The sequence below is a fragment of the Rhinatrema bivittatum genome, chromosome 2 (genome assembly GCF_901001135.1).
Source record: "Rhinatrema bivittatum chromosome 2, aRhiBiv1.1, whole genome shotgun sequence".
NCBI lineage: Eukaryota > Metazoa > Chordata > Amphibia > Gymnophiona > Rhinatrematidae > Rhinatrema > Rhinatrema bivittatum.
The window spans coordinates 590080596-590105605 of NC_042616.1; the positions used below are offsets into that span (position 1 = coordinate 590080596).

The 25010-nt window shown below is 47.0% G+C and overlaps 1 protein-coding gene across 4 annotated transcripts in view; it reads left to right on the forward strand.

Annotated features, from left to right (window-relative positions):
- Positions 1–4718: 4718 nt before the first annotated feature.
- METTL4 (methyltransferase like 4) overlaps positions 4719–25010 on the forward strand; it is an 86092-nt gene continuing 65800 nt past the window's right edge. For 2 of the 4 annotated variants that reach the window (XM_029591087.1, XM_029591085.1), the window contains exons 1-2: positions 4719–5192; positions 19093–19158. In XM_029591087.1, the coding sequence (XP_029446947.1) occupies positions 4953–5192; positions 19093–19158 (306 nt within the window). In that variant the 5' untranslated portion in view covers positions 4719–4952. The remainder of the gene's footprint in view (positions 5193–19092; positions 19159–25010) is intronic. The other 2 variants (XM_029591084.1, XM_029591086.1) reach the window with 2 other exon arrangements.

Consider the following 25010-nt stretch of genomic DNA (forward strand, 5'->3'; position numbering starts at 1 on the left):
GCCAGTCGTCTAGGTACGGATGTACTAGGATACCCTCCTTGCGGAGGGCCGCCGCCACCACTACCATGATCTTTGTGAAGGTCCGAGGTGTGGTCGCCAAACCGAAGGGAAGCGCCTTGAACTGAAAGTGTTGACCGAGAATCTTGAAGCAAAGATACCGCCAGTGAGCCGGCAGGATGGGAATGTGCAAGTATGCTTCTGAGAGGTCCAGTGAAGCGAGGAATTCTCCCTTGTGCACTGCGGCAATCACTGATCGGAGAGTCTCCATACGGAACCGGGTGATCCTGAGGGTCTTGTTTACCTCCTTCAAGTCCAGGATGGGGCGAAAGGAACCGTCCTTTTTGGGAACGATGAAGTAAATGGAATAGTGGCCCAAGCCCACCTCGTCAAAGGGGACGGGAACGATGGTCCCTATTTCCTGCAGTCGGTCTAGTGTTTGTTGAACCGCTATCCTCTTGAGATCCGAACCGCAGGGGGAGAAGATGAACCGGTCCCTCGGGGGGGGGGGGGGGGGGGGGGGGCGGACAAATTCCAAGGTGTAACCGCCTCTTATGGTGTCCAGCACCCACTGGTCCGTGGAGATAACTGCCCACTCCTCGTAGAAGTCCATGAGGCAACCTCCGATCCAGGGAGGTGAGAAGTGGACTCCTTTGGCATCATTGGGATGACTTTGTGGGCGGAATTCCCTGCCCTGGATCCTCTCTCGCGGGCCTCTGCCCACGAAAGGAACGAGACCAAGGCTGGGGTCTTGTCTGCTGTGTCCGGGAAGCGGACTGTCGGTAAGACCTATAACGTCGCTGTGCCCTGGCCCTGGTTCTACCGGAAGAAAATGATCTGAAGGAACGCTGTCTATCCTCCGGCAGCCGATGCACCGAATTTTCCCCCAGGGACTTGATAATCTGATCCAGGTCCTCTCCAAATAAGAACTTTCCCCGAAAGGGGAGGGAGCCAAGGCTCGACTTGGAGGAAGCATCCGCTGCCCAGTTGCGAAGCCACAAGAGCCGTCGGGCTGCTACAACCGAAACCATGGACCTCGCCATTACGCGAAAAAGATCATACAGGGCATCCGCCCCGTATGCTATGGCAGATTCCAGCCGGTCCGCCTGGGCGGCCTCTTCGGGGGACAATTCCTGAGAGGTGAGAAGCTGCTGTACCCAGAGTAAGCTGGCCCTTTGCGCGAGCGAACTGCACATCACGGCCCGCATACCCAGGGCGGAGACTTTGAAGACCCTCTTGAGGAAGGTCTCTAGTTTACGGTCCTGCGTATCCCGCAGGGCCGTTCCCCCCGTGACCGGGATGGTTGTCCTCTTGGTCACTGCCGACACCGCTGAGTCCACCTTGGGAACCTTGATAAGATCCAAAAAATCCTCAGGGAGCGGGTATAGCTTTTCCATGGCACGTGTGACTTTCAAGGATGCCTCGGGAGTGTCCCACTCCCTGGTGAGAAGCTGTAGGAAGGACTCATGAATAGGGAAAGCCCTTGCTCTAGGACAGAGGGCGGCAAGTACTGGATCTCCTTTGCGAGACGAGGTGGCGACGGCAGGAGCCACAGGGATCGGCGGATCTGGAGGTGGGTCGAGGTCCAGCTCCTGAATTAATGTGGTGGATGAGTTCATCCAGCTCTTCTTTTTGAAAAATCCGTAGGGCTCGAGGGTCGTCCCCCTCCGTATGTCCATCCGGATGCGCCTCCGGGGGTTCCGGGGAGACGTCTCTCACCGGCGAACCCGCCCCCGTGGTACGCCGGGGTGGCACGGGAAAGGGACCCGGCAGGGATCCAGGCGTAACGGACGAGGCAGTGAGACCAACAGCAAGTTTAGGAACCTTGGGGGGAGGGGCCCCCAGGGGATTAGGGGCCTGCGCTCCCATACCCTGCAAATAAGCCATGAGCATTGCCAGAATAAAGTCAGGTGAAAAAAACGGAGAGCTGATTGGAATCCCTGGGGGGAGACAGTCCTGGGAGCCCCGGTCGGGCAAATCTCCCGCTGGGGGCAAAGCCTGTTGAGAGCCAGTGCAACCAATCCTGTCTGCATCTGAGAGCGAGTCCGTCTCACGCTGACCCCCTAAAATGGCCGCCGTTCCCGCCAAAGGCGGCGTCGTGGCCGGCCCGCACCACCCGGGCTGAGGAGGAGGCAGGTCCGAAATCGCACCGGAGGACTGCAGGGTGCCTTCCCTGTCAGGGAAGCACCGCTCACAAAGCCCCTCCCTCAGAAATTGATTTCCCGGCTCGCCGCAGGCCTCACACCTCGAGGACCGCGGCATGTCAGCACTGGGAAAAAGAAAAGCCTCGGGGGGGGGGCCCAAAGACGAGCTAGTGCCACGGGGGGGCCTGGAAATGGCCCTAACAACCCGCCGAAGGGGTCCAGTAACTGCGGGGGAAAACCCCCGTTTTAGTTGAGCACACACCCACGGGCGGAGCTTGCGAACCGCGGGACCCCCAACGACGCGTGGAGCGTTCGGAACCACCGGCATCCACGGGGCACCACCAAAAAGAAGCAAACCTGTGGAGAAAGAAACTCAAAAAACTTCCACTTACCCCAAAGGAAGAGGAAAGGAGTACAGAATAGAGAAGGCAAAGCCACAGACACACGCCTCCTCAAAAATTGAAAACTTTTTTTTTTTTTTTTTTTTTAAACTTTAAGGATCCAAAATGAAGAGAAACATAAGACAGGGAAATACTGTGGAGAAAAAGAAAGAAATAACTAAAAATGAAGAAACCCTGTCAATCTGGGGGAGCTAGTGGATCCCCCCACTCGCATCTGCTGGAGTCAGAAGAATACTGAGCTTCAGCAGAGGGTGCACTACTCTATATGCTGACGCTCTCAAACTCTGTTCTGACTCCATCTGCTGGTCGGGGGATATAACCCACTGTCTGGACTGATCCAGGTACGTACAGGGAACGAGCCTTACACACCTTGGACTGCAAACATGCATTGTCTTTCTACATAAACCGCACGTGACGCACCCGTCCATGTGCTTTCATTGGCCGGTGCACCCAAATTGACGGGAGCTCCGGCCAATGAAAGCACGCCCGTCTATGTGCGTTTGGAGGGTATGTGTAGGGGAGGAAATGAACTGCGGGTCTGAAGTACGTTTGGATGATGGAGGTTGAATCGCAGGTGATGGTAGTGTTCGGCGTACTTTGGATAATGGGGACAGTGAGAATTGTTAGATTGGGGTACACTGGGCAGATTGCTAGGTGCTGTGTAGGGGGGGAGGGCTAGTAAGGTGGGTTTCCAGACTCGTGCTAGATAAATTTTATGGACGCTGTAAGGGGAGGGGAGGCAAGTTGGGTGCCATCTTTTGGCAAAGTCTGGGAGCTGTGCAGAGGTTAGGCTGGAGCGCCCAAATCGACGGGCCGATGGAGCCCTAGCTGTTGCCGAGCCAGGAGAACCTGGTCCTGCGCGGGGGGGGGGATGGGGGGGGGACCGCTGCGAGCCGCTTTCGCCGCCGGCTGCCCCCTCCGGAGGGCGGCAGAGAAGGGAAGGAGCTGAAAAGCAACAAAAGGTAAGTTGCCACATGTTGAGCCGCTTCGGGAGGAGGGGATTTTCGGTTTCTTTTGGGGGAAAGTTTGCCGTCTACCATTACCCCTGCCTCTAACGCAGGGGTAAGGGTAGGTGGTAAGTTAGCAGGTTAAACGCGCGGCAAAACGGCAGGGTAAAATAGCGATAGTCGGGGCGCGCGTTACTGTATGGGAGGGAATAGCTAATGTGATCGTTTACATCTGATATACATGCCACGTGCGGAAGGGGTTACCCGGGGATTTAAAGAGGCGGTAAGAATGGGATAAAGGGGATAGTGTATCACGGGTTGGACTAACGCGGCAGAAAAGTGAGTAGAAAGCGGGTTAGGAGCAGGGTAACCGCGGCCCCACTTTACTGTATCGAGCTGTAAGCTTGCAGAGAACAGAAGTGTGGCAAGTCTGGAGCAGACACAGCAAGCAGCATATGGGGAAAAACTGGAGAGGGACTGCACAACACACAAAACTCAGTCTGCAGCTGTGATTCCAGGGCTTGGGCCTCACTCAGCTAAGGGTAGAGGATGCATAAATCACGGAGCTGTAACTTATAGGGGTTGGGAGCAAAGAGCCTGCTGAGGTCAAGCAGAAAGAAATATACTGGGATAATATCTGGAGGGGGGGGGGGGGGCAGGTGCTGGGTGGAAGAAAGAAAACATACATATTATTCCATTCTTCCCCTCGCCAGCTCCTAAATCAACAGCAATCTCAGGGTGACCACAACTCAAAAGTTCCTAGGGATGCTCATCAAGTACTGCCCCCCCGCACCTCTATCATTATTTTAAGGCTACTATAAATTCTAAAGGATGAACTCGACTGAATATCCTCAAGTGGAAATCATTTTGACCCTATTCTACAATATCATTTAGGCTAGCGCAAATTTAATGCCCCAGTGTATCACCCAAGGGGCATACGAAAAGGGGAAGGAAATGGAAAAGCGGGCATTGTGTTTAGTTGGAAGCTATTGTTTCCAGTCTCCTATGAGAAAGGGTGTTGGCGGGGGTACAGGCGTTGCACTGTATTATAATATTGTTTATAAGATGGAGAGATTCATTGTTTTTGTATAAGATTATTTATGTTATCGTACATTGTAATTCAGATTCCTACTATATTTTTTACTTGTAAGCGGTCCTGAATTTTCCTTTGGTGGGAGGGGTTTTGAGTTGAAAATTACACTGTTTTAAGCTCATAGAGAATCACTATCGCCCACATTTGAAAACAGACAGACGACCCGAGGTTGGGGAAACACAGTCCCGGCGTGTAGCGCAGCGGCGACCAGCAGAGGGCGCAAGAACTACCGATGCACACGTCTGCTCCCGCTCCTGCTCAGAAGCCACGCGTGATCGCGAGACAAATGGCCGCTGCCTCCTTGTTCTCGACGAACACCGACTACAACGCGTTCAGTGCAGACGCTGGGAAGAGGAGGGGATAGGTCGCCATGTCAATACTGTGCAAGAACACAGCGGGCTGGCTGCTCGATCATCTCGCCTTCCTGCGCACCGCTCACCCGTACTGCCCCGCCGAGGCGCCGGGCGGTCAGGATATGCAACAACAGCGCCCTCGCGCCTATAGCTTCCGAGCCGACTTCTTCCAGCTTCTGCGCCCGCACCTAGCCAACAGCTTGGAGGAGGCATCTCAGAAACCAGGAAGCGACCAGCAGCAGCCCGCCGCCACCAAGGTACTAAGGGCAATGCGCGCGCTTATCCTAGTGCCCTACCCCAAGCTAATAACCTCTCCCCTGCTCGCTCTACTCAGAGGCGGTATGCTGCGTCTCTAATGACGCAGTGCCATAAACGAGAAGACGTTCAGCCAATGAAATCGCTCCTACGAATGACGCGTCCCTTAACAGTCTTTTTTTTTTTTTTTATAGTCGGTGGAACCAATTCTCATTCCATTTTTGGAAAGTGAAAATAAAAGGGTGGGGAAGCGCTTGTAAATAAGAAATTTACAGTTGATTTACAAATATCCGCAGTTGTTATTCCTTTATGTAAGAGCATCACTTTTGCAAACCTTTTGCTGACAGTCATTGGGATTGCAACCAAATGTGTATTGGGCGCTTTAATTCAAATAAGCCTTAGTTCTGATGGGGCTGCTGCTGGCTGCTCTTTCCCTTGTGTCCAGCAATTCATTGTCAGATTCCTGCTCCTCCCTCTCCCCTAATGTTTGTCATCTCCTCCCCTGGTGACACTCCTCCTTCCATTGCACTATCCCCACCTTGGTGATGCACCTTGTGCTTTCCTGCCTTCCAATGCTGGTCATCTTCCTCATCATGCTCACCCATTTTAATGCTCTTCACCTTTTGCTCTACCCAGGTTCATTTGTTTCTCATCCATCCTCAAAAATCCTCCCACCTTCAGGACCCTAAAATATGCCACCACTGTGCTGATGAGGAGGGGTAATTGACACAGGAGGGCATCAGCACTGGGAGATGGGCAAAGATGGAAGAGGAGAAGTATTAGAGTTGGAGCTGCTGGGAAGTGGGAAAATTTGTGTTAGAGGAGAGGGTGAAGACAATTTTCAGGCTTTCTCTCCTATCTTGCATTACTGTTGAAGTGCCGCTCTTACAATCCTCTTGTAATTTAACTCACATTAATTTTGTGTCGTCTGCAAATTTGATCATCTTACTCATTATTCTCTTTTCCAGATCATTTGTAAATATATTAAAAAGCACTGGTCCCAGATCCCTGAGGCACTCTACTGTTACTTTTTTCCACTGAGAAAACTGAATATTTATTCTACTCTGATTCCTGTCTTTTAACCAGTTTGAAGTCCACAGTAGGACATTGTATCCTATCCTATGACTTTTTAATTTTCTCACGATCTCTTATGGGGGACTTTGTCAAACACCTTATGAAAATCCAAATACAGTACATCCACCAGCTCACCATTATCTACATGTTCATTTACCCCTTTAAAAAAATGTATCAGATTCCCTTGTGCAAATCCATGCTGGTTGTGTCCTATTAAATCATGCCTTTCTATATTTCTGTGATTTTGTTCTTTAGAATAGTTTCTACATTTTTTCCTGGCAGTGAAGTCAATATACTCAATGCCTTGTTACTTTATGTAATCCACCTTGGGCCTACCTTTAGGAAAATGTAGAATATCAAATGCTTATAAATAAGTAAATGTGGTATGGATTTCTTTTAATGTTTCAGTTGCATTTAAAGCCTTGATGCTTCAACCGCAGGGGGAAAAGGGAAATTGGATTCAGACAACTAAGAGGGCCCCACTTTTATAGTCTGTGGTACTGATACGCAGACATAAGAGAAAAAGCACAAGCAACACTATCTGAATTTTGAAAAAAGCTCAACACCCAGTAAAAAAAATGTCACTAGCTGAAATTTTTATGGGTATCATAAGGTTTAGGGATAACTGCACAGAACGACAGTTACTACCCTTAAGAGAAATATGGGAGTAGCCTGCACAGAGTGGCAGTAGGAAGAACGGCTTGTGCATGTACTGTGGTCAGCCAGGCCATGATGTTTCTGTCTGCCCTATTCGTCCGGGAAACGGACAAGCCTGAGTCCCGCGGGAGGACTGTTCTTGGGCTATACAGCAATATCTCCTCCACTCTCTCGTTCAGTCTCTGTGATCCCTGAACCAGTGACGGTTCAAACCTCTGCCCTGAAGGACTCAGGGGCAGGACGATTTGTGGCAGACGTTTTGTGGAAGACCTGAGGAATCCATTCAGCAAATTTGAAGATCCACTATTGTATCACAATTTGAAGTGTGCCTTGGACGATTCTTTTCACCACCACTTCTCTTGAGGATCTTATCAACATCACCAGCAGTTTTCTATTATCTGCTGTTTTCATAGCGGTTGCTATGCGCGCCATAGCTAGGTGGCGCTCTACATCTTTAATGTCTTCCTGGACTACAAATTTGAGGTATCCGTTATGATCTACTCACTCGGAAGTCGTGCTGAAAGACTACAGCACTGTTGATTCTGAAGAAGAAGATATCTCTAATTACCAGCCTGGCTGTCTGCTGATGCTACCATCAGTTCCAAACAAGAAGACATCTCTAGCTACCAGCTTTTGCAATTGGTTCACTCGGAAGTCATGCCCAAAAACCTATGGCACTGTTGATTCAGAGGAAGAAGATATCTCTTTCTCACAGGACAAGCAGGATGGTTGTCCTCACAAATGGGTGACATCGAGGATGGAGCCCACCACGGAAAACTTCTGTCAAAGTTTAAACAGAACTTTGACTGGCCCCTACTGGGCATGCGCAGCAAGGCACTGACCCTGCAGCCAGCAGGGGTCTCCCTTCAGTCTTCTTTTTTCCGCGCAGCAGTTGCCACGCGGTGAAAGGAGCTCTCTAACCACGTTCCTGACAGGAATCTGGAAATTAATTTCCTAAGAAAATTTGCCCCTCAGGGGTCTCCCTTCGACAAATTTTTTAGTCATCTTTCGGAACCCGGTAAGTTTTTTGCCTTCTTCCATCGACTGCCGTCGATTTTGGCCCTTGAGGCCTGTTGGCACTTACCGATCCCCAGCCTAAATTTTGGCTTCCAGCCATGGCAACGGGGTTCCGCCGTTGTCCGGATTGTACCCGGACTATGTCCATCACAGACCCCCACAGGGTTTGTGTAATGTGTTTGGGTAGTGAGCATGATGTCCTGACTTGCACCAAATGTGCCTTAATGACACCCAAGGGTCGCAAAGCCAGGATGGAGAAGATGGGGCTCCTCTTCCATGCACCCACCCCAACGCCATCGATAGCATCGACGTCATCGGAACCGGCACCGTCGAAGTTGTACCATCATCGCCAACCCTCCGGTGACCGTCCGCCATCGATCGCTTCTCGGCCGTCGACTCCCGTCCCTTCCCCGGATGGGCGAGGGGATCGGAAAGAAAAGCATCGCCATCGACGGCACAAGTCTCGGCCTGTCGAGGATCCACAGCCATCGACCTCTGTTCAAGCCGAGCCACCGACAAAGAAGCCGCGAACAGACCGGACACCTTCCACGTCTCGTTCGCCGGCATCGAGGAAACCCTCACCCTCCCGGGGTGCGGGGGCCGTGATCCCACCGGTTACGGTGGTCCTTCCGGCCCTGCCTCAGCCTCCCTCTCCCGTTGAGCCGGGTATAGTTACCCCTGGTCTCCGGGCAGAACTGGACCGGCTGGTCCAGGAGGCCATCGAGAAGGCGATGAAGAAATTACAACCTCCATCGGCACCGTCTCCGGCACCGGTTCCAGTGCCGCCCCCAGCACCGACACCGGCACCGGCTTCGCCACCGAGGAGGGAACCGACCACCGAGCCGTTGGTACAAGCGTTAGCACCGCTACTCAGCCGTATGGAGGCGCTCATGACGGCCCTTCCATCGGTGATTCCAGTGCCATCGACAACACCACCGTCTCCGACTGGATTCTCATCGGCAGGAGAAACACCGTTTCGGATTCCCCCTTCCGGGGTGGTTCCATCGGTACCTCCTGGCATATCTCCACCGATATATCCTTCGGCTCCATCGATTCCGCGCCAGGCACCGATTCCATCGGCAGCACCGAAGCCATCGATGCCATTTCTGATTCCACCTACGGCACCGATTCCACCTCGGTTTCCATCGATGCCCTCAGAACCTCAGCCAGGTCCATCGGGGCTACAAGCCCCACATGATCCCTACGATACCTGGGGTGATGATGATGATACATCTTCTGACACAGATTTGCCTTCGCCGCCATCTCCTACAGAGAGTAGAAAAAGATCTCCTCCTGAGGATCTCTCTTTCATTAATTTTGTAAAAGAGATGTCAGAAGTTGTACCTTTTCAGTTACAATCTGAAGCCGATGATAGACACCAGATGATGGAACTACTTCTATTTCTGGATGCTCCAAAAATCATCGCTTCCATCCCTATACACCAGGTGTTTTTGGATCTGCTCAAGAAAAACTGGGAATCTCCTTCATCGGTGTCTCCAGTTAATAAGAAAGCTGACTCCACATACCTTGTCCAGTCAGCACCAGGTTTCCAAAAGCCTCAACTGGATCATCGCTCTGTTGTAGTTGAGTCTGCGCAGAAGAAGGCCAAGCGTCTTAAGCCACACTCTTCTACCCCACCTACCAGGGACAACAAGTTCCTGGATAGTGTGGGACGAAAAGTGTACCATGGAGCTATGTTGATTTCACGCATAGCTTCATATCAGCTCTATATGACTCAATACAACAGAGCTATCCTTAAGCAGATGCAAGACTACGCTGACACGTTACCGGACCAGTACCAACCGCAACTTCAAGCCCTTCTTCACAAGGGATTTGAGGCAGGGAAGCACGAGATTAGGACTGCCTACGATATATTCGATGCTTCCACGAAGGTTTCAGCCACAGCCATCTCAGCCAGACGTTGGGCTTGGTTAAAGTCATCCAACCTTCGCCCAGAGGTCCAAGATCGTCTTGCTGATTTACCCTGCTTAGGCGACAATTTGTTTGGAGAACAAATTCAACAGATTGTGGCAGAGTTAAAAGACCACCATGAGACGTTGAAACAACTCTCGTCTATCCCATCTGAGGTGACCTCCAAGCAACCGCAAAAGAAGGACTCTAAAAAGTCGTTCTTTCGACCACGTCGCTACTACCCTCCGTCAACTAGGGCTCGTCCTGTACGGTCCTCTAACAGGCCTCAGCCTCGTCAGCCGCGAAAGCAAAGGCCTACTGTAGCCCCACCTCCTGGGCCTGCGGCGGGCCTTTGACTTCCCTGTATTGAGCACAAGCCAACTCCCTCTTCCACACATCCCTGTGGGAGGTCGTCTGTACCACTTCTTACACCGTTGGAAACAGGTCACCTCAGATCAGTGGGTGCTAGCAATTATCGCACAGGGTTACCACCTCAACTTTATAACACTTCCGCCAGACTCCCCGCCCCTTCAGGCATGGAGTCTAACCAGCCATTTGACTCAATTACAACAAGAAGTATTCCTTCTTCTACAATCAAATGCTATAGAACCCGTCCCTCCTTGTCAACAAGGGAAAGGATTCTATTCCAGATACTTCCTAATACCAAAGAAATCAGGGGGGCTTCGTCCAATTCTGGACCTTCGAGCCCTCAACAAGTATCTGCAAAAAGAAAAGTTCAAGATGGTAACCCTGGGCGCCTTGCTCCCTCTGTTGCAAAAGGGGGATTGGCTGTGCTCTCTCGACCTCAAGGACGCTTATACCCACATTGCGATAACACAATCTCATCGCAAGTATCTGCGTTTTCTGATAGGCCACGACCATTATCAATACCGGGTACTACCTTTCGGTCTGGCATCTGCTCCACGAGTCTTTACCAAGTGTCTCGTAGTAGTAGCAGCATTTCTCAGGAAGGAAGGTGTCCACGTCTACCCCTATCTGGACGATTGGCTCATCAGGGCCTCTACCCCTCAGTTTGCTCAATCCTCCCTAAAATTGACAATTCACACACTCCTTTCCTTAGGGTTTCTTGTCAATTACGAGAAATCTTGCTTGGTCCCATCTCAGACCTTATCCTTCATTGGGGCAGACTTGGACACCTTACAGGCAAAAGCCTACCTTCCAATTCAACGAGTCCACACTCTCATGTCCTTAGCTCGCCAGCTCCAGTCGCAACACACTGCCAAGGCTCGCCAGTTCCTCATTCTCCTAGGACACATGGCATCCTCGGTTCAAGTCACTCCCATGACCCGACTAGCCATGAGAGTAACGCAATGGACTCTACGACACCAATGGATTCAAGCTTTTCAGCCTCTGTCCTCCATTATCACAGTCACACAGGCGCTACTCCTATCCTTAACCTGGTGGACGACTCGGGTCAACCTCCTTCAGGGCTTACCCTTTCTTCCACCGGATCCGCAAGTAATCCTAACCACCGACGCTTCTCACATCGGTTGGGGAGCCCATGTGGACAACTTCCAAACCCAAGGATTATGGTCCAAAGAGGAAGCCGAACACCAGATCAATTTCCTGGAACTTCGAGCAATCCGCTATGCGCTCCGAACTTTCAAAGATCATCTATTCCATCAGATAATCTTAATCCAGACGGACAACCAAGTGGCCATGTGGTACATAAACAAGCAGGGAGGCACAGGTTCCTTCCTTCTGTGTCAGGAAGCTGCGCAGATCTGGGCGGAAGCCCTCTCCCACTCCATGTACCTCAGGGCCACTTACTTGCCGGGAGTAGACAATGTATTGGCAGACCAGCTGAGCCGTGTCTTCCAACCACACGAGTGGTCACTCGATCCTCTGGTAGCGACCTCTCTGTTTCACAAGTGGGGTTCTCCCCGCATAGACCTCTTTGCGTCCCCTCAGAACCACAAAGTGGACGATTACTGCTCTCTCATTCGGAGCCAGCACTCTCGGCCGAGGGATGCATTCTCCCTCAAGTGGACAGCCGGTCTACTCTATGCATTCCCTCCACTTCCTCTTGTGTCAAAGACTCTCGTGAAGCTACGCCAGGACGGAGGAACCATGATCCTGATAGCGCCTTACTGGCCACGCCAAGTATGGTTTCCAATACTCCAGGATCTCTCCATCCGCAGGCACATTCCTCTGGGAATGGACCCGCATCTTCTCACTCAAAACGACGGATGCCTCCTCCATCCCAACCTCCAAGCCTTGTCCCTGACGGCATGGATGTTGAAAGGTTAGTCCTTCAACCATTTAACCTTTCGGATTCAGTTTCTCGGGTCCTGATAGCTTCACGAAAGCCTTCCACAAGAAAGTCTTACTCATACAAATGGAAAAGGTACACATCATGGTGCACTTCTCAGTCCCTTGATCCCCTTTCCTGTCCAATCTCTAAGTTCTTGGACTATTTATGGCATCTATCGGAATCAGGTCTTAAAACCTCTTCCATTAGGATGCATGTCAGTGCGGTAGCCGCCTTCCATAAAGGTATTGAGGGTGTCCCTATTTCAGTACAACCCCTGGTGACACGCTTTCTTAAAGGCTTGCTCCATCTGAAGCCACCCTTACGTCCTCCGGCCCCATCTTGGGACCTTAATCTGGTTCTTGGTCGTCTTATGAAACCACCTTTCGAACCTCTGCACTCCTGTGAATTGAAGTATCTCACATGGAAAGTATTATTCCTGTTGGCTATTACTTCAGCTCGCAGGGTTAGTGAGTTACAGGCCTTAGTCACCTATCCGCCTTACACTAAACTCCTGCAGGACAGGGCGGTACTCCGCACTCACCCTAAATTTTTACCCAAGGTAGTTTCTGAATTTCATATCAATCAATCCATCATACTACCTATCTTTTTTCCCAGGCCCCATTCCAACTCTGGGGAACAGACTCTGCATACCCTAGACTGTAAACGAGCTCTAGCGTTTTATCTAGACCGTACAGTTGCTCACAGAAAGAGCACTCAATTGTTTGTCTCCTTCCATCCTAACAAGTTAGGACAACCTGTGGGTAAGCAGGCTCTTTCCTCCTGGTTGGCGGACTGCATTTCCTTCTGTTATCAGCAAGCTGGCATTCCTTTCCAAGACCGTGTCAAAGCACACTCTGTGAGGGCCATGGCGACTTCAGTAGCACACCTTCGATCGGTGCCGCTTCCTGACATCTGTAAGGCTGCAACCTGGAGTTCTCTCCATACCTTTGCAGCCCATTATTGTTTGGACAAAGCTGGAAGACAAGACTCCATCTTTGGCCAATCTGTCTTGCGTAACCTTTTTCCAACATGATGTACCAACACCCTTCCACCTTCCCGGTAGGGTGCGGATGCCCTTTCCCAAATTCCACCCCAGTTGTTGTGCCTGTTGCACATCGTTGGGTACATTTGGTGCAGGTCAGGACATCCTCAGCTCGGTACTCACCCATTTGTGAGGACAACCATCCTGCTTGTCCTGTGAGAAAGCAAATGTTGCTTACCTGATGTAACAGGTGTTCTCACAGGACAGCAGGATGTTAGTCCTCACGAAACCCGCCCGCCACCCCGCGGTGTTGGGTTCGTTTTGTTTTTACTTTTTAGGCACTGCCTGTAGCTTTGAAAACCAGACTGAAGGGAGACCCCTGCTGGCTGCAGGGTCAGTGCCTTGCTGCGCATGCCCAGTAGGGGCCAGTCAAAGTTCTGTTTAAACTTTGACAGAAGTTTCCGTGGTGGGCTCCATCCTCGATGTCACCCATTGTGAGGACTAACATCCTGCTGTCCTGTGAGAACACCTGTTACATCAGGTAAGCAACATTTGCTATCTATCACCTTTACGTTTGGATTACTCGGAAGTCGTGCCCAGAAGCCTATGGCACTGTTGATTCCGAAGAAGATATCTCCGACTATCAACTTTACATTTGGTTAACTTGGAAGTCGTGCTGGAGGTTTACAGCACTGTTGATTCCGTGGATGAAGATATTTCCATCCATCAGCCTGATCGTCTTGCTGGTATTGCCATCATCTCTCTTCCAGCATCCTGCGGAAGAGCTAATCGGAAGTGGATTTTGGACAAGTTTCTACATCACCACTTCCACTGAAACCTCAGTGACATCCACGGCAGCCCTCTCATTGCTGCTGACTTCATTATACACTCTGCTAGATTCTTCAAATCTCAACATTCATCTGTCATCGTGAATATACGAACTTGAACTCAAGAATTTAGAGATCCTGGATGTTTGTACAGAGGCTGAGTTTGTAAGCCTGAAAAGGGCTTCAGCCCCGAAATCATATTTGGGAGCCTCAGACCTATTGGATAAAGAGATGCTTCATCAGTTCCATCTCGTACATCTTTGGTACTTAACCTGGTACCCGAAGAGGAGACCGCCCTTTGAAGGGGGGTACTGTTGTATTCGTGCCTGTTCTTGCCCTCCCTCCACCCTCTCTACCTTTGTGGCGACTCCCTTCGGGTCTGACGGACAGATGCTGCCGCGGCTCCAGAGTTTGTACCGGCAAGGGCGCGAACCTCGGGGGCATCCCCCATAGTGACGTCATCCGCTTCCAACTTAAAAGGTCTTTATTTGCTACTTCGAATCGAGTTAGCAAGGAGAATTCTTTCTCTGCTGCTCTGCTGCTCTGCCTCCACAAACTTACCAAGGGGTACCCACTCCTCGGGGGCCCCGCTCTCTCTCCGAAGACTCCTTACTGCCTGGAAGCGATCGCAGACATGAACACTGTGAGTTCTTTTACAGATAGGAACCGGTACTCGCTCCACGAGGGCCTATGTTCCTAATCTCCGAAGACTCTCTTCTGTCTAAGACGTTATCGCAGGTACGGAGATCGTGAGTTATTGCAGATTGCAGATAGGAACCGGTACTCGCTCCACGAGGGCCCATGTTCCTAAAACCCTTCAAAAACTCTCTTCTATCTCAGAATCTATCGTATACCTATATCTGGTGCATTACTATTTCATATTGCAGATAGGAACCGGTACTTGCTCCATGAGGGCCCATGTTCCTAAAAACCTTCACAGACTCTCTTCTGTATCAGAAGCTATCACATACCTATATCTTGTGAATTACTATTACAGATTGCAGATAGGAACCAGTACTCGCTCCATGAGGGCCTATGTTCCTAAAACCCTCCAAAGACTCTCTTCTATTCCAGAAGCCATCTCAATCACAGATATTGTGTGTTCTTATTTCCAGACTGCATATAGGAACCAGTACTCGCCTATGGCTCCTTTTCCTGAATATACCGAAGACTCTCTGTTGCATAGAAGCCACTACAGATATCTACAATTGTGAGTGTATCATCTACTACTGGTTATGTATCCAGCATACCCTGTCTACTCACTACCTATAGTCCTCTCTACAGCTCAGCAACCCAGAGACCGCAATTCCAGTATCTGAGGGACTTCAGCCTTGCCGGGCACATCAGCTCACTACTGCTACCTCTGGTGGTCCTTCTTCCAATCTAATAAAGAACTATCTGTGTTTGTCTCCATACTCCAGCCTAGCCGGTGGTCCTTCTCAGGATATCCTCCTGGGGGCGCTGTCATCTGCCATCTGCCCAAGGATTCACCAATTTACATTAAGTGTTCATTCCTTACACTACTAGAGCGGTATCATAACAGACTGCCACTCTGTGGGAAGCCAACCCACAACAGACCATTAACTCCGCCTATGGAGTATTACAAATTGCTAGCTCCTCCCCTTGGGGGAGCAGCATTTAATAGATTGCTAACTCCTCTCCTTGGCGGGGTGATCCATAACAGACTGCTAACTCCCTAGCGGATTTATAACAGATTGCTACTCCTCCCCTTTGGCGGGGTGATTTATAACAGATTGCTAATTCCGCCCCTCTGGGGAGCAGATTTATTACAGATTGCTAACTCCGCCCCTCGGGGGAGCAGATTTATTACAGGTGGAGAGGAGGATGCACTAGGAGAAGAATTGTCACTGGAGGGGAAGGAATGAGGGGATAGAGGTGTTATATCATAAGGAGGGTCAGGTCGTGGAGGCATCACAGGGAGGAAGGAAAGGGGTGTTAATGTTTACAACGGGGTATGGTTTGATGGCATCACTAGAGAGAGGAGGGTGCAGTTCAGCAGTCACCAAATGAGAGCCTTTCAGTGGGAAGGGTGAGAATAAGGTGAAAGGTTCTGTGTTCTACTGTGGTTAGTGAAAGAGAAACAGGGAGGAGTCAATGTTTTTATCAGCAAGGGTGTAATGAAGGGGTATAGGCATAGAAGGAGGATGTGGGTACCGTCTTAATATCACAGGGGTCGGAGGTAGGGACATGCCCAGTAGTGTCACAAGAGGGAGAGAGAGGAGGGATGGTGGCTTTGGCATTAGTGGGGTAGGGGAATCTTATATTATGAGGGCATGGGTGAGAGAAAGAAGATGGGGCTCACAATTTCAGAAGGGGTGAAAGGACAGGGCTTGCTATCTCATCATGGGGTGAAAGGGGTGGAAGAAACAGCGGCTGGGTCTCAGTATTATCTCAAAGGTGAGAGAGAGGGATTAGGGCCTAGATCAATGAGAGCAGCAGTTGCATAGGGATAAAGAGCAAAGGCTGCCTTTCCCAGCTGTCTATATCTGTCACCATCTGCTGTTCTACAGGAGATGAGTGACTTTTTTTTAATAAAGATTAAAGCTTTGCCTTCACAACTCAAAAGAACTTGTCAGCTGTGAGTTGCTGTGCACACAAGTACTAGAATTGCAAGATGAACAATTATGGCACCCTTAAGTAATAAAATCCAGCTGGCAGCATTATTAACTTGTTTGAACCATGGTCATGCTTTATAATTGAGTTTTGGTTTCATCTCTTAAAAAATGTCATGGGTAGAGTTCACTCACAGATTACAGTGGAATTATCTGACTGCCATCTGAATGTTTGTGCTAACACTAACCTGGAATTAGAGGCATGAACAAGCATTTGATCGACTGAACCTCCCTTGACATTTTGTAAGGATTCCAAAATTGTATCTTCTAACTGAATGGCAAAGGTGAATTTTGAGGTGCATATGCAATATAAATTCATGCCAAGATGGAGGTTTTTTATGTCTGAAAGCTAAAATACGAATTATACATTTTGATTGGCCTAATGGATCTAAGTGCTGTGCTTTACTTTCAGTGCAGAGGTACCTTTAAATACTTGATACAAGGACTTTGTACATTTTCTCTGCCCCTCCCGACACAGCTTCTGGCAAAATATGGCTGTGTAAGGGGACTGGAATGTTAAAAGTGCTATGAATTTGTCTCTTCAGTGCTGAGGAGAGAGAGAGAGAGAGAGAGAGAAAGAAAGAGAGAGAGAGACTGTTTATAAGGTTCTTATATAAGTAAACTGTATATCATTGTAGGAGGGTCAACTAGTATCTCGAGGTGAGGTTTTGATGGAGGTCTAGGGTTTTGGGGCCAGTTTTACATTCACAGTGAGATGTACGAACAGCACAGTGCACATCATTGAACATTTGATGTGATTTGGAATGAGGAAAGGTACACAAAGATGAGATTTCTACAATGTACTCTCGCCCTAGCTTGATGAACCTAGGTGCTATCTACCTAGGGGCTATCAAGCTAGGGCGAGTGTACATTGTAGAAATCTCATCTTGTGTATCTTTCCTCATTCCATATCACATCAAATGTTCATTGATGTGTACTGTGCGGTTCGTACATCTCACTGAGAATGTAAAACTGGCCCCAAAACCCTAGACCACCACCAAAACCTCACCTCGAGTTACTAGTTGACCCTCCTACAGTGATATAAGTTGTTTACTAATATGTGTGCCGACCTAGAGGCTCTCTCTGGATAATGTGCATTACATTATCACACAACATTAAACAACCCTCATTTTCATAAACCCCACCCAAACTCCCCTTTGACTAAAATTTAAAAATTTGCGTATACATCTCGCAATGTGGTAAAAACCACATGTGTTATGGCATTATCACGAGCGTTAGGGCCCTAACGCCCTAACGAGCGTTAGGGCCCTAACGCATGTTTTGTTTCTATTTCCAAAAAAAAAAATAATTTTAACAGAACCCCTCTTTAGAAGCATTTGAAAATCAGTATTTGCCGCTTTAACATTTTTCCAATCAGCAAGCATCTTTTGAATAACGGAAATGTTTGTGCAGAAAGAAGCCAACCTGTCAACTGAGCTGACTGAGCAGTTTCCGATGGATCTCCATTATACTAGGCTGGAAATGTTTGTTCTGTCTTTCTGATTTGAAACATATATCGCCATACTTGTTGCTAAGACTTGATGAAAAAAAGAGAGAGCTGTATTAGTTTCATACTGAAATGCATTATAGTAAAGGAGCTTTCAAGAGGCAATGGGAAAAATAAGATTGGGGAAATGTGTTAAGTTTAACTGTTTGGAAATATGGTGCTGATATTTTAGGGACTGGGATAAAGTCATTGTTTTGTGTGTGCTTTACTTAACATGGTGAATTCATTGGCTTATGTCTTACAGCTCTGATGCCCCTATGGTTTTCCAGGGCTTTACTCACAAGACATAATCTAACGAATTCAATACGCTAAGTTTAAATAGCGTAATGTATTCTTATGCTACATAAGCTTAGCATATTAAAGTCTATATAGTTTATATAGGCTTTCAGTTCTCACAGAAGTGAACAAATGCTCATAATTTTTATGCAAATGCTCTTTTCTTTCCTAGTAGGTGTGCTGACGTGGCCAAAAAAATCATGATCTGTGTGTTGTACTAGTTTTGTACTAGTGCAAAAACTGCCCTAGGTTTATGAATGAAAATAATCCCCATATTGTCAATGGGAAGAACCCTGTTATAAAACTTTGCTAGTTCACCTATAATGCTTAAATGTTCTCTCTTAGTCCTCTTCTGTCTGTCCATGCCCCCAGCCACCAGTTGGATACTGTTGATTTGAGACCTAAGTAATTTGAGACCAAGAATTCTTGAATCAGTTTCTTGGTTCCAGAGTAATTAGTTCTTGACCTGTGCTTTCTTCAAAACAAGAAAACTTTAGAAAATGTTCTCTCAGCTACCCTATTGTTTTTGAGCAGTGAGTGCTGTCCTACTTTTCTTGGGTCAGATTTTAATTTTGCTGTGACTCATAGGCACTTGAGGTTTAAGAAAGTGCATTTGACAATCTCCAGAAATACTGCAAAAGTATTTGTTAATACAGATTCCAACGATGCTGTGATGTCTTGTGCTGTATATAATCTGATAAACTTGAAACTAATAATGTTTTCTGTGTTGCACTAAACTACAGAAGCATAAAAGAAGGTGTAGTGCCCTCAATCAAGGTGAACTGGATGCGCTGGAATACCACACAAAGGTAAGCAGAGCTTACACAGAGATATGGCTACTTTTCAAAATAATTAGTTGCATGCCAAAAACTAATTGATGTATAATTAATTGTTCTTAAAAGTAAATATGTACTGTAGCTCTCCTATCTTCAATTCTGAATATTCTCTAGTGAAGTTCTATTTTAGGGGTCTGTTGACCAACATGTGATAATGCACATTGGTAGTAAATAGACCCCTTTAATCTCAGTGGGTCCTATTTATTAGCAGTTTGTATTAACATGTTATTGTGTGTTGGTAAATAAGCTCTTTAGTTTGCTTCCTTTTGTCTCTTCCTCCATCTCCCCCCCCCCCCCCCCCCCCGGTTTCCTGTCTTTTTAAAGGGGGAAGTATCCTCTACACGTATTTTACATATTGTGTTTGTGACCTTCCTAGAATTTGGAACTGGCAAGATTTTTTTTTTCTACTGGGTGAACATTTCTAAGTTACTCTGTACCTAAGCCTTGGGATCAATAAGCTCACAGCCTCCTTCCCTTCGTCTTTCAGCTCGTGCCAGGAAATGTCCCAAGATGTTTCTTTCTCAGTGATATGAGTGATGTTCCCTCTGTAGTCTGAGAGCTGCAAATTTTTCATTAGAAAGCCTTGCTGATGCTAGCAGTTGTTTGGTTGCCATTAGGTTCAGTCATTGCTTCTCTGGTCCACCTGCACCTCCAAGTTAAGCTTCTCTGGTTCCATCCCTATCTCTTCCAGCCCATATTCAGTTTCCCATTACTACCTCTTGCTGCTAGGCAGGCTTATTGTTAACACTAGTGGAAATGAAACCAAAGAGTGAATACTCAATCAAACAACAGTGGAATTCAAACTTCACCAGTACTTCATAGAACCATCATTGTCAAACAAACATATATGACCATCATATAAAAGACGGTATTGTCTACTTATTAGTAGAAAAAGTGGTCTTTTCCAGACCTCGGCTTAAGTTATAATCATTGGTCATACAAATGTGTTTTTTTGAAGAATTTTTCTGTATGCAATTTTTAGGAAGAATAAAACGTATGAGAACTTAACTTAAAACTTCTCTTGTTCTTAAAGGAGAGCTGCCCGACACTGCCAGCACTGTTTCAGTGTTTCGGTTCCTTAGCGCAGTTGTGTGACCAACTTATTTGTCCTTTCACAGAGGTATTTCACTCGCGAAGATAGCAGCTTAATAAAACTGTCTAGATCCTTTTAGTGCCAGTATGGAAGTTAGCTTTTGACTTGCTGGTTGTGCTGTGCTGAGCTGTGTTGTTCCTAGAAATGACAGTGTTGCTGACTGGAACAAGCGTTGAAATAACACAGCTCAGCTCAGCACAACCAGCAAGTCAAAAGCTAACTTCCATACTGGCACTTAAAGGATCTAGACAGTTTTATTCAGCTGCTATCTTCGTGTATGAAATACCTCTGTGAAAGGACAAATAAGTTGGTCATTCTGTTGCTCTAAGGAACCGAAACACTGAAACAGTGCTGGTAGTGTTGGGCAGCTCTCCTTTAAGAACAAGAGGAGTTTTAAGTTAAGTTCTCATACTTTCTATTCTTCTTAAAAATTGCATACAGAAAAATTCTTCAAAAACACACATTCGTATGACCAATGATTATAACTTAAGACGAGGTCTGGAAAAGACCACTTTTTCTACTAATAAGTAGACAATACTGTCTTTTATATGATGGTCATATATGTTTGTTTGACAATGATGGTTCTATGAAGTACTGGTGAAGTTTAATTTCCTCTAAGGCTTACTGTTAAACCAGTGCCTAAGACATCTACTGCTTCCAGATTGGCCAGATCTGTTTCTGCTCCACAGCCAGTTGAGATGTTGGATTTGGAGGAATCCATAGGCTCAGACCTTGAAAGTTCTGTACAGATTGGCTCTGCAGAGGACTACTTTTCAGATCTCCCCTCTGATGTCTCTCTACTGCCTTCTGGAAATCGTTCTCCACAGAAGGACATTTTCTTCATGAATTTCACAGAGGATGACTAAAGCCGTCTGATTTGATTTGCAGGTTTTAGGGGAACGCAGGGCACCCTTTCTTGATTTTCTAAAGTACTGGGATGCACCTAAATATCTGATGGCAGTATTCTTCTACCATAAGACATTGTATTTATTTATTTATTTTATTTAGAGACTTTTATTTACCGGTATTAGTAGGGACATCATCCCGGTTCACATTTGAACAGCAGGTTTGAAAGTACATAATAAAAGGGAGAAAGAACTGGGAGGGGGATAACACAAGAGCAGCGTAGAAATGTAGCTTAACAACAGGCGAACATAAAAAAACTTAACAATAGGTGAACATAGAGCTCCTTAATATAAGGAATATAGGATAGTCTATATGGGAGATAGTATAGCATCGTAGGAGGGAGGGGGAGGGCTAATCCGGATAGGCTTGTTTTTTAACTTCTTTTAAAATTTGATGGTGCATGGTTCAAGGCGTAAGTTTGGAGGGAAGGGAGTTCCAGAGTGAAGGGCCATTGTATAGGGACATTGTTTAGAGAACATGGGAATACCCATGCTTTTTACTGCTAGTAAACAATAAGGCAGATATGAATTATCACTCTCGTGCAGTTGTGGGATTCAGCTACATCCTGCTTCCACATCAAAGCATGGTGGTCAGATTGGCTCTCAAGAGGCTCAGGAAGCCTCTGATACGTGCATCTGTCCCTCCAAGCCAAGAGCCTAAAAGTTTGAAAGCAGTTCTTTCAGAGTGCTTTGCTGTTTTTTTGTATAGCAGACTATATGTTAAGCTATTAAGGGAGCTCTGAGAGAATATGGCATCTCCACTGACAATTCTGTTCATTCATTCTTTGGAAATTAGAGTGATTTTAAATGACTGGAGAAGGGCAAATGTCGTCTTTCTTTATAAAAGTGGTAATAGCGGTTGGTAACTGCAGGGCAGCATATCTACCTTGGATTTCACTGAAGAAGGGTATATGTCACTTACCTTCCTTTTAATTATTAAGAAATCAAATTTGGGAGTCACATGATGTGATGAGCTTGGATAGATGCGTGTCTCTGACCTCCGGGTGCCATACCCCAGAATTTCTTAATTTTCAGTGTTTTTTTCGGCCTATGGACAGATTTATTAAACAAAATCGCCTGAGGTGATGTCCTCAAAGGACGAAAAAAAGGAAAAAGAGAGAGTCTGCCAGACCAAAATGAAAATGACTGCCAAAAAAGAGTGTGCCACCATGCTCGTTGGATAAGGTGGTGGTGGCAGTAGAGTTCACCTCGGCGGTAGTCGTGGCATTGAACGGCAAGTTTGAACAGATTCAGAACAATTTTCAGATATCAAAAATTTGATTTCCGAGTTTAATACCCATCTGGAGGTTGGGGGGGAGGGGGGCTGTGGGTTGGCATGGTAAAGGATGATAGAAATTCCCTCAGAGAGCAGATCAAGAATTTAGAATAATTTCTACTAGAACAAGAAGACAAAATTGACAACCTGGAAAACAGGTCACAGCGTAACAACCTCAGGTTCATGGGACTATTGGAATCAATCTCTGACCAAAAGCTTGTGGGCCTACTGGAAACATGGTTCCCAACTGAGCTAGGCCTTGTGGAGCTTCAGGATAAAGTTGTAATCAAACGAGTTCACTGACTGGGAGGTTGGGTTTCAGATCAGGAGAAGCCACGAGTTATAATAGCAAAACTAATGAACTATGCTCATTCAGTGACTCTACTACAAGCTTACCTTAGGAAAAGAGCCCTTCAGCACCAGAACCCATGCATTCTGATCTTTCAGAAAAGGTTTGAAGTTCATGCATCATTAATACCTTTCAGGTATCTGAAGGTTTGTATCATATCTTCGCCTGCATCTCCTCTCCTTCAGGGTATACATATTTATATATTCCAGCCTCTCCTCACAAGCCTTCCAACATAGACCCCACAACATTTTGGTCGCCTTCTCTAAATTGCTTCCAACCTGTCTCTATCTTTTTTGTAATATGGTCTCCAAAACTGAATACAGTAATCCAGATGTGGCCTCATTAAGGACTTGTACATGGGCATTAACACCTCCTTTTTCTTACTGTTTATTCCTCTGTCCATGCAGCCCAGCATGCTTCTGGCTTTAGCTATCGCCTTGTCACATTGCTTCGCTGCCTTCAGATCGCTAGACATTATTACTCCACAGTCCCTCTCCTGGTCCATGCACGTTAGTTTTTTGCTGCTCTTTTTATTTATTTATTTTATTTATTTAGAGTTTTTATATACCGGCAATCATGAAAACATATCTTGCTGGTTTATATCGAACAGGAGTGCATTATAAACAAAAACTAGAACTGTGGTGTCCGAAAGTACAGTTACATTTAACAAGGGTAGCCGAACTTGGAGAAGGAAGAAGAGAGGAGAGAAAAGAGATGGTTAAACAATATACAATTTAAATATAGTATACAGAATAAATGTTATATACAAGAGGAGTGGTGTTTTAGGAGTCATTGGAATGTGTCATTGGGTTGTGTCCGGAAATGCTTGTTTGAATAACCAAGTCTTAAGTTTTTTCCTAAAAGTTGGGAGGCAGGGCTCCTGTCTGAGGTCTGTAGGAATGGAATTCCACAAAAGAGGGCCAGCTGTGGAGGTGGCGCGATCTCTTATGGTGATGTGTCTGGTCGTTTTCGCTGGGGGAACTTTGAGGGAGCCTCTATAAGCATCTCTAGTAGGTCTGGTAGAATTATGTGTTTGGAGAGGGAATTGAAGATCGAGAGTGGTAAGTTGATGTATAGTTTTGTAGGTGATGGTTATGGCTTTGTACATGATGCGGAAGTAGACTGGTAACCAGTGAAGCTCTTTCAGGACGGGGGATATGTGGTCTCTTTTCCTTGCGCCTGTCAAGATTTGGGCTGCTGAATTTTGAACCATCTGTAGGGGTTTGGAGTATGATGATGGTAGACCTAGCAATAGGGAATTGCAATAGTCTAGTTTCGAAAAAATGACTGCTTGGATGATCGTTCTGAAGTCTTGAGCGTGGAAAAGAGGTCTTATCCTTTTCAGGACCTGAAGTTTATAGAAGCAGTCTTTGGTTGTTTTGTTGATGTGTGCCTTGAAGTTTAGCCGGTTGTCTATTATTACTCCTAGGTCTCTAGCTTGTGTGGTAGGCAGATTGGTAGGAAGAGAACTGTTGGAGGTGTTGTTCTCAGGAGAGATGAGTAGGATTTCAGTCTTAGAGGAATTTAAGATGAGGTGTAGGCTGTTGAGTAGTTGTTTGATTTTTTTGTGGCATGATTCCCAGTAGTCAAGAGTATTAGAGTATGTGTCTTTGATAGGGATGATGATTTGAATATCATCTGCGTATAGGAAAAACTTTAGATTGAGGTCGGTGAGAAGTTGGCAGAGAGGAAGAAGGTAAATATTGAATAGAGTCGGAGATAAAGACGAACCTTGTGGGACTCCTATGGCAGAGTTGAATCTTGAGGATTCCTTGTTTTGGAGTTTAACTTTGTAACCTCTATTGTTGAGAAAGGTTTTAAACCAGGAAAGAACGGTGCCGCTGATTCCTATGGATGACAACTGGTTAAGGAGGATAGCGTGGTTGACCGTGTCGAACGCTGCGGACAGGTCCAGCAAGATCAATAGGTATGAATTTCCTTTGTCAAGGCCCAGTAGGATATGGTCTGTCAAAGAGATAAGGAGGGATTCTGTGCCTCGATTTTTTCGGAATCCGTGTTGTGGGGCGAAGAGAAGATTGGTGTCTTCGATGTAGTTTGAAAGTTGAGAGTTGACTAGTCTTTCCATGATCTTGGCGATGAATGGAAGGTTAGCTATGGGGCGGAAGTTGTTAGGGTCCTTCGGATCAAGGTTGGGTTTCTTTAGGAGTGGTGAGATTGAAGCCATTTTGAGATCATCTGGGA